This window comes from Siniperca chuatsi, linkage group LG8, assembly GCF_020085105.1.
Source record: "Siniperca chuatsi isolate FFG_IHB_CAS linkage group LG8, ASM2008510v1, whole genome shotgun sequence".
In the NCBI taxonomy this organism is placed as follows: Eukaryota; Metazoa; Chordata; class Actinopteri; order Centrarchiformes; family Sinipercidae; genus Siniperca; species Siniperca chuatsi.
In genome coordinates this window covers 7491134-7501435 of record NC_058049.1, presented here as the reverse complement: position 1 = coordinate 7501435, position 10302 = coordinate 7491134, and the positions used below count along the sequence as shown (strand labels likewise).

General features: G+C 38.5%; 1 protein-coding gene and 1 long non-coding RNA gene across 2 annotated transcripts in view; one reads left to right on the top strand and one right to left on the bottom strand.

Annotated features, from left to right (window-relative positions):
- The window catches only part of LOC122880629, a 92143-nt gene that overhangs the window by 27462 nt on the left and 54379 nt on the right, over positions 1-10302 (top strand). The gene's annotated exons all lie outside the window — the stretch shown is intronic.
- On the bottom strand, positions 1972-9694 carry lrit3a (info leucine-rich repeat, immunoglobulin-like and transmembrane domains 3a). The gene is made up of 4 exons (XM_044205930.1): positions 9291-9694; positions 7368-7834; positions 4103-4408; positions 1972-3872 (listed from the first exon to the last, which is right to left on the bottom strand). The coding sequence occupies exons 1-4, from the start codon at positions 9404-9406 to the stop codon at positions 2848-2850; spliced, it is 1914 nt and encodes a 637-aa protein (XP_044061865.1). The 5' UTR covers positions 9407-9694; the 3' UTR covers positions 1972-2847.

The following is a 10302-nucleotide window of genomic DNA, read 5'->3' as shown; positions in this document are numbered from 1 at the left end:
GACTTGACTGCAGAAACATGGCCTCTGTATTAAAACACTGTGACTGTGTGGACATTACAGTAAGGCAGATGTACGGTTGTCATTAGTTCCCCTGCACTGAAACATTTACCATACATTACTCAATCACTGTTTAAATAAAACAAATCAGTATAAAGACACATAAGACACTGATCATTAAACAATAATTCGTCAAAATGTCATTGGTCGCACTGATGGAACATTTCTATCATAGTTATATCATGTTGGAGATTATGTGAATATTTGAGTGAGGATGATTGTGGTGAAGCTGAAATGATTAAGATTCTAAAACTGGACTAAATGTAGTTTAAAGGTGAGTTTTATAATATAGGCTGCATGTAGTCATAATGTGTTTTGACAGCATTTCAGTGATGTTGAAATATTTACACATGTTGAAATATAGCCTGATCATTAAATGCTGTTGAGCAAGATTTTTAAATGTAAAATAGATGTCTAAAAATGTCTTTCAGGCGTGCTTCCGGGTCCCACGGGACATTTTAATGTCATGATATGTTGAAAGCATATCAAGATCTCAAATGCAACATTAGGTGCTTCATGATGTTTGCTGTAATTTGAATGAGTGGAAAGTTAATGAATTGCAGCTTTAGGATTAACTGCACTGACTTATGATGCCGCAATGGCTTTGTGCTGGACTCCTGGCTGAAAGGGCTAAGGATAGTTTGTTTCACATTAACCTCAAGTTGGAAGTTGGATCTGCCTAATTAGACTAATTTATCTCTTATATTACAAAAAGGTTCAACAACCACAACAATCTTTGAGCGGTGTCTTTTTCTAGCCTTGTTATATATTCTGTCACTACTTACATGTGGCCAATTTTCCACTGGACTGCTATAATGGCACCAAGTCATGGTTGCCAGTAGATTTGTGATGCAACTGTAAATCCTCTAGAGGAGTGAAGTATCTCACTTCCAGTTGTCTGTCTGGATTTGCTTTCAGTCTGTTCATTGATCTATTGTTAAATCTGTCTGTCTGTCTCTCTTTTCGCTCTCTCTATCCTCCTGGCCCTCTTGCCCCCTCTATATACTTAGCTATCAATCCATCTATCTGTCTTTTTCCATCTGCCTGCCTGTCTATCCATTCATAGTTTATCTATCATTAACAGCCCAGCCTTGTCTACCATCCATTCATTCTGTTTTGTTAAAACAGCCTGGCCGTTGCCATGATAACAGCACAGCTGGCATTAGGTATTACTTAGTGCTGCAGGCTCAAACAGCTGTTGGTACAGAGGTATCCATGGGAACAGTTTTCCAGGTCCACCCACCATCTTATCGGGATTTACGGCAGCGCCTGTTCAGATGTTCAGAGACCGTGACAACTGTGACCCATTGATTTTCAGGATGAACACGTCTGCTCTTGTTCATATGAGCACATGTGACATATGCCTGTGTTCCTTTTCTGTCCGCATCTTGTCCATAAATGACATTGATCATACTTTTACCAGTAGCAACCTCTATATTTTGCTTCTACAAGAAATATTGTTTGATTCATAAAAGATAATATGCAGTTTTTTCAAGCACTCTTCTCTTTGTGTCTGTGTGTATCTGCCCAAGCACCAGCATCACACACATGGACATATACAGTACACACAAAGATGGTATATCATGAAGATAGTATGATGAGGGTACTACTGTATACAGTAATGAAGTACAGTGTGCATTGTAAGACTGGGATTTACTGGAACCTGTTGCTGATGGAAAATTCTGAGGCATTATAAGAGAACCTAAAATGATGCCAGTCAAAATGCAGAATGACATAGATTTTAAGTGTTCATATAGAAGTTTATGGTGCCAGAGAGGGTTTCTGGTGGTGGTTTGGATATCTGAATAATATTTCCCAAAACATGATACAAAAATGCCAAATTTATTCATTTTGGTAGCATTAGGAGATTGCTGGTAAATAAAGAGAGGGACAGTAATGTTAGTTTTAGTGGGGGGGGTTTAATCAAATATACAAATAAATGCAGCAATGCATACAGGCAACATTTTTTGTTTGGAAAATTGTTTTTGAGACACCTATTTTATGTGCACCTACCTATTCGGATAACATAGTACAACATAATTACACAACACAAATAGAATTCAACACTTTATTAAAAACAAATGTAAAACTCCATTTATAGACACATATGTATATATACGCAAAGTCATAAAACAGGCAATGTTTATCAGACGAGTCATATATTCTATCAAACACAATGGCAGTACTTTCTTGTCCATTAAGGCAACAATCAGCTTGAGACTTAAAGCAACAATGATGTTGTAAATGTGATGGAAAGTGGATGATAATAATAATATTCATATCTGACGCTTAAACTTTGGCATTGGGTATAAGATAAAACGTCACACACAGCTAACTGACAGGCTCTTTGTATGGTACTATTTGTTGTATAGAAACAAACAAAGATGTCATGCTGTAGTGACAACCACTCAAACTTCTTTATCAAATATAAGGCTCCAAAATAAATAAGGGCATGAATGAAAATATCAGTCACTGACTGATCTGACCTCCAGGTCTGTTGGTCCAGTGTTAACTCATGTCATGTTAATTACACTTTTCTAAATCATTATATACATCTTTATAAATTAATGGTTGATGGAAAATATAGAATATATGTGATACACCAGTCAATACAGCAAATGATTTCTTAACAGCCCCACTGATGTGAGAAAATTCAATATATATGTATTTATAAAGATTTATAAATGATTTCATAGTTAATAGTTTCAGTGTCATAAAAGGCATTTAAAGAGTATTTCATATAATGTGTTACTAGCATGGCGTTTGGGCATTGGCCATGGATTCCTGGCGTCAGCAGAGATACTCAGACCGGGAACTGTCACTCTTATAGGTCATCTGGGAGTCAATGCTCGACCTGGAGCACAGGAGCATTCGCTCTGATTCCTGAGTCTGTCTCCTTGCCCAAAGCTCAGTTGGACGAGAGTTCAAGGTCCTTTGTTTCATTGAAATTGTCTCAAACTTGACATAGCTCTCTTTTTCAAGCTCCTCTTCGTTTGAAGCTTTGTTGCGTCCCTTGCAGTACAGAGCGAGAATCTTGTAGAGCAACAGTGCAATAAGAGGCAGAACCAAAGCACAGGCAATGCCGCTTATGATAACGAAGAGCTGGTTCTGCCCACCATCCTCTATATTGTCCAGTGTGTAGAAGTCAATGCAAGGATCTTTTCCAGCAGCACTCCCTTTTGCTACAAGGCAAACTGAGTACCTCACCCCAGATGACAGTCCCTCTAGGAACACTTTTCCACTGCCAGCATTAGTCTCCACTGTCCTTTTGATGTCATCCTCGCCATAGGGTGAATATACAACTGTGAGTGGGGCATCATTTGGTAACCCATCTGCTGTCCAGAGCAACACTGCAGTGTCAGATGTTTCCTCTACAATCTTAAGGTCTTTGACAGACTTTGATGCATCACTTTTCTTGCTCTTTTCATCTGCTGCAAGCTTTCTCCCATTACCTCCTTGCTGGATTTTTCCTTGTTTGGGTGAGCCTTTCTGTATACTGTTGCTGGGGGTAGATTTCGGCTTCTTAGGGACAGGAGATAGTGTTGTTGGGAGAAATGTAGACATGATGACGGGCGAGTTGGGAATGTCTGTTGGGGGAGTAAATGTTGTGTCTTGGCTGGTCGGTCCTGTTTCGATGCTAGGCCTCAGTGGAGGGATGGTGGTACTGATGGTACCAGCAACCGAAATAGAAATAATGGCTTGTGCGTTTCCGGCAACACTCTTAGCTTTGCAACTGTAGTTTCCGGCGTCTTTGTACAATATTCCATGCAAGCTCATGATGGACCATCTGATGCCCTCTGCAGGTGACTCCTGGACTAGAGTGGAACAAGAACACAAAAATCAACATGGTTTAAGTCTTACCAAGTCATGGACTGCTTTGCATGATTTCAAATGTATTATGACCTTGTGACACTAGTGCCGAGCACCTCAATGCTTTCTACGCACAATCTACACACAATGTACAGGTTACTAAAAGTCTCAATGAATTTGAAAACAGTATTGTTTCTGCTTTCTAAAATGCTTAAAGCTGCATATTATATTATACCTGTGTTGTTGACTGGCGAGCCATCTGACCTAGCCCAGGAAAGAGTTGGTGTTGGAAACCCTGTGGCGTCACATCGCAGGAGAACATTACTGCCCAAAGGAGATGTGATCTTGGTTGCCGAAGTCATGACTGTAGGTTTTACACAATTGTCAAGTTCAGCACGCTGAAAAAGGACACCAGCCAGATTCTCTGGTCCACTGCAGGTCAGGAATAGGTCCATCAAAACCACTGGTGTGTCAGTCATTTTGGAAATCTCAATCAGCTTGGAGATTTTACAGTCACAGAACCAGGGATTATCTTGGAGGCCTGAAGATGAAAATGTAAGACAAATTAAGGTAATTGATTGCTGTTTCATACCACTGCGGTGTCTAACACATTTAAGTGCTATATTACTTCAAAGGATTTTTGTTGATTTATAATGGAAAGAATAGAGGATACAGATGGCAAAGTAACAGTGAAAAGGCAAAACAGATTTGCAATATGACTCATTGATCAAAACAGATTTGCAATATGACTCATTGATCAAAACAGATTTGCAATATGACTCATTGATCAAACAACTGCAATGATTATGGTGCGATAAAGTCATGTTAGGAAAAAACTTGCTAGTTTTGTTTTTCTACAACATAGATGTACGATTTTATGAAACCAGTAGAATAGAAATGATTTTAGTTAAAAAACAAAGCACACAAAAATAACTTGACAGCTACTGTGATACTCTGAAGTGAGTTAATCACCATTTCAAACAGTGGGAACCATTAGCTTGCAGTGTACATGCAAGTTAGCCATATTTATCAACCACTTTGGTTTAGCTTTCTCTTTTTGGTTTGAAAATTCACATAATTTTGGCCATAATGACAATGAAATTCAAGGGCTGTGGAAGTGAACCTATCATATATGCTTCCTTATAATAGCTGCACCTGCTGCACACAGTAGGTAAGCACGTGTACTGATGCATATTAAAGCTCTTGAACCAGATTAGTTTGTCTTAACAGTGGCAAAGCACCTAAGCTGGCTCTGGCCTTCCTCTAGTTTGTGGCAACACACTCTTTACATTAACCTTTCTGTTAGTATAAATGTCAATAGATCACTTAAACTTTAACACTTTATAATCCATGTGTCAAGCTTGACATTTATAGGAAGAATTTGTGTGGTTTAATGCAATTTTGATTACAAACTGAAAACTATATTTTAATGTTTGTTCTATATTTTAAAATGCATTTATTTTTCATTTTATGATAGTGGTCAAATAAATCAAAACAGTAAAGGTGAGCATACCTCTCATATAATACAAACATGAAATGGTTTTAGGATATGCTAAAAAAAGCTGTTTGTTTGTGCATGGACTGTTTTTTTCCTACAGCCTAATCCTGTTTCTCCTTCAGATACACCAGTGCACACAGCCAGCTCTTTTGGCACGGATAAGATAGCTTGCCCTTATGCAGCCTATTAACAATATCCCTCCCACTGTCCATGCAACACAGATACAGTGAACATCCAGTCTCGTATATGCTAGGCTGATGGAATCTATAAGAAAATGATTTTCAGTTACATGTCAGTCAAAAATGCATCTAACAAAAACGATTATTGTGGTAATAATATGGCAAGAAATACTGAAAATGTATTAAAATGCTAGACATTTTAACAAGACTACAAATATTTTCACTCCACAATAACTTTATACTGCTTTCGCTGCAAGGGTCACAGATTAGACTAAGAAATAGATTACTAAAAAGGACGGAAGTAATGCTTTTACTGTTCCAACACATACCACATAGTCACAGACATCCTATGATTGTGCTTTAATTTTGACTTTGACTTTGAAACCTCCTTTTCCAGCCCATTCTGCCCTGCTTTAAAACAAAAACTCAAAATTCCCATCTGCATTTTTCCTCCCTCCTTGCCCCTACCTTGATTTTTTTTTTTTTTTTTTTTTTTTAGCAATGGAGCACAGTACTAAAAGCAAGTAACCATTGGTACAAGATATTTCAGTGACAAATGCCAAAGTCCTTGTTCTTACGCCAAAAACCAACCAACCAAACAAAAGACATATCAAGTAGTTGACTCTGCAGGAAGAGATTGTTTTTGTTTCTGGCAGTTGTTGCAGTTCCTTATCATGTATACTGACATATCCACTCATTATTGCGCAAACTGTGGATGCAGAAAAGTAGGGAACACTACTCTGTTATCAAATGTCTGCAATCCCCTCACGAGATAAATACAAACTAATTCAACTGAAATGTAGAAACCCTGCAACATTTATTTTGGACTAAACCTTTAAACACATATTTCTCACATTTTTGAACATCTGGTGTGTCATTGTAAGTTTAAAGTTTAAATTACCAAAAGGAAGTAAATTTGCTCCTTCCAATCATCACAAAAATGTTTAGGAATGCAAAGAAAGTTAACTTCATGAATTCAAAATTGGGCAGTAATTGTCACGTAATTACTGCTAAAATTACCTATTCTGGCTAAAGTAAATTGCATACTTGTGCTCGATAACAGTAATGTATTTTTCAGCAATTATTAACTGAGAATAATCTGGCCATTACTGTATATTGTGCACGCTTAACTGAAGCATCAGGTAATTTTTGTTTCTTATGTACACTCTTAGCACTACTTCAGTACTAAAGCCCTATTGATTATAAGGTGAGCATTTATTTTCTTATAGCATATAACCAGTGTCTTGCAACTGTAAACGATCACGCATATGCAAATTTTGCTCAGTCATGCTGTAGATACTGTTATAATGTAAATGAAGCAACCAACTATGGGGGTGTCATGAATTGTGATAAATGTTTGACTGTTGGAAAATATTACAAGTCACAGTTCATCCTGGCTTGAGAAATATACATCTACTTTACATGTGTTCTATTGTGTAAGTTTCCTATATTGCATAGGTACATAGGTAACACAGTATACTTGCTATACAGTTTTTTTTTTTTTTTTTCTAATATGTTCCGCTGAACTTGACCCTGGCTTGGATTACCAAGAGGCAGAGTGTTAAATATTCAACAGGACAATAAATTGATAATGTACTGTGCATTAAGCGTTAACACTGCCTGCACTATTTAGAATAAGCTAATTTGACTGTGTCCTGGCAGTCACTACCAGGGCATGTTTGAGTCATTCAGAACAAGTGTGGCTAGATTAACAGGTGATGGAATGAAGTTCCTGAGGAGGTAATTGAAAATAACCCCAAAAGTGTCCTGCCCTGGCCCTAATGTCCTGTAAAACCAAGCCAGACACAATCTTTTATCCTTACCTAACACAACTTTCTGGGAGGCATTAGAAGAGATGGGTGCTCCGTTGAAGGGGGGCCAGATATCCATGAGATCAGAGGGCAGTGTGGCTAATTTGTTGCTGGATAGATCCAAGTAGGTAATTTTGAGAAGGTAGGGTATTGCCTCAGTGGGAACATTAGTGATTCTGTTGTTGTGTAGATCCAGTGTCCTCAGCCTGGGCATCTCTTTCAGAGACTCCCAAGGGAACATGGAGATCATATTTCCATCCAGCCTAAGCTCGTGGAGCACTTTCAGGTTGTAGAAACTTCCAGTATCCACAGAGGTTATGGAATTGTAAGTAATCCACAGGTACCGTAGCTCCACCAGGTAGTAAAAAGCTTCTGTTGGGATTCGCCGTACCATGGTTTTCTCGATACGAAGTTTGACCGTATCCACAGGGACGTTGACAGGGATATCGGACATGTCTGGATCATTGCAGAGCACAGATCTGAGAATGAAAGATACATGAGTTAAATGGTTTGAACATATTCTATGGCCAGATAACAAACTGTTTTACAAAGGGTAACTAACACTAACCCATTTTCTAATGAGACAGCAGATGAGCCTATAAGGTGTAAGTGTCTGTCTATCTATCCATTCATTTATCCATCCATCCAGACTCTTTGTGATGTGGGATGCCTTTTCTGACATGACTGTAGTCCATCTAAAGGGCACTTCCCACATGGCAAGGTCAGAGCTAATCACCATCATTATAAATAGTGAGTGATCATGTGGACTGTCTTCTACCACAGGAGGCGGAATATCTGGAATCACTTATAGTCACAGAAAAAGACCTATGTACAAGAGAATAATTAAATTAAATAGCTTTCAATAAAAGTGTTAATTAGCATTACATTACTACTATAAGGAAAAAAAACCTCAAGCTATTACTTTTAGCCTATGGTGGCTATGACTGTTCTAATGATAATGTCAGTAGTCCTGTACCAGAACATGTGCCCTTATACATATATAATGTCATCTTCAGTAGTATCACTACTGCCAGTCACCTTTTCCTAGTTATACAACTGACAAATCAAACTTCTCTCTGTTCTCTTAACTTGTTAGTGAAAAATGCCTTATGGAAACCAAACCAGGCCAAGCAATTTGGAATAGTATTTGTTAATATGCTGCTATTCAGCATTTTCTCCTATTTGTTAGTCCATCATGTTGACAAGTCTAACATTCTCCTTTCTTTGTCACCCAAAATTGACTGCAAGGAAAGGGATGCTTTGTTGAATAGGGTTTAGCACTAATAAGACTGATTATGCAGGTGGCAGTTAGGTCCTTCTCAGGGATAAATGGATTGGTACCATGCCATGGAATGTACATTATGTCACTACAGGTCAGTACAAATTGTATAGACTTTAGATACCAAATTCAAAGTTGAATATTTTGATTGCCCTGGTATTAATGTTTTTTACTTCATTTTAACATTCACAGTACAATGGCACTGCATTTTAGCTAATCCAAATGGTATCACCCTCAAAATGTTCTTTACACCCACACACCGATGGATGCGGGATGGCTGAAAAGGTTTTTGGTGCGTCGTCCATACTTTCCGTACGTTCCGCGGTCTGAGCGAAGTGGTAGCCTACTTAACGTTGTGCTCATTCAAATTGGTCATCCTTGTTAAATAAGCCTCTGAAAAGATGTTGAACTTTAAAAAAAACGAAAAAAACAAAAAAACTTAGTTCAAGACTACACTCTGAGGTGAATGTATAGTAGGATCTTTTTTTTACCATTTACCATGTATTACTTTGTAAGGGATGTTATAGAGAAGGTGACCCTATTTGGCAAACTTCTACAATTTTTTACAAATATCACAAAATTGTCTTTCATTTTAATTTTCAAAATTGCCACAAAACAGCAAGTGTGCGTGAATGAGAACACAAAGTACAATTTACCTGGTTCCGGCTCCCTCGGTACGTCCATGGAAGACACAGGTGCACTGGGATGGACAGAAGGGATGAGCCGTACTGAGGCAGCATAGGAATACATGCACATAGAGAAGTCGACGCATGATTTCACCGAATGCACCCACAATTCTCACATCGAGAAGAGATCAGGAAAAAAGACATCCGGATTCACTGAGAGTCTGAAGAATTATTCTTCCCAAAAAAAACAAATGGAGGAAGAGCTTTCAAAGTCCATAGGAGGCAACAGTACACAGGCTGAGGATCTAATTACAGTACAGGTGACCTGTTAGATTGAATGCGTGGAGAGGGGGGGTGGATTAGTGGAGGATTTCTTGGGTTTGACAGGGTCACGCAAGCTAGGCAGCAGGGCAGGACCAGTCATTTGGACATGGCGCTAATCAGCTAATTCTGGTGAGGTTTCCCCTCATGTGATCCAGCCACTCCTTTGTTAATCCATTCAGTTACCAACCTCATCATTGCTTTTTAAAAATTTAACTCCCAAGCTTTGCTGAATGTTCATGCCTGAACCTATGTCAAATTCATTGTTAGACACATTGGAAAACTTTTCCTTTTTATATAACACTATGTACAGCTAGGACCAGCCTTGTTTAGTTATATCCAATAACCTTTCCTTTGTAATACTAGGCACTGTAATTTTACCTAGTGTTGTCAACCTGCTTCTAAAATATGAAGACTAGATTTTAGGTGGGGGCGTAAGTCCCTCTGACTCTCAATAAATTCCTTAAATGTAAATGTATTATTGAGCTAGAGGCCATATGTAAGATGTGTGAGCGAGTTCTGTCTGGCACTAGGGTGCAAAGTGTAATCTTGGATGTGATTTATTACCTGACTGGGTGGACCAGTGGTTTAGGATAGGGGGCCAAACTGCTGATGACAGGTCCACAGTAGTGTATCCCTTTCATATTTACTGCACACATTGGTTTATCATGGGAACACAAAGCTTCTGCTCCTAGCTCATTTTTGAAAGGTTGACTTGTGT

Coding starts and splice junctions, on each gene's coding strand:
- lrit3a (XM_044205930.1), bottom strand. CDS start 9,406: ATGCGTCGACTTCTCTATGTGCATGTATTCCTATGCTGCCTCAGTACG. Junction 4,409..7,367: donor CTCCCAGAAAGTTGTGTTAG/GTAAGGATAAAA, acceptor TTTCATCTTCAG/GCCTCCAAGATAATCCCTGG. Junction 3,873..4,102: donor CTCGCCAGTCAACAACACAG/GTATAATATAAT, acceptor GTTCCACTCTAG/TCCAGGAGTCACCTGCAGAG.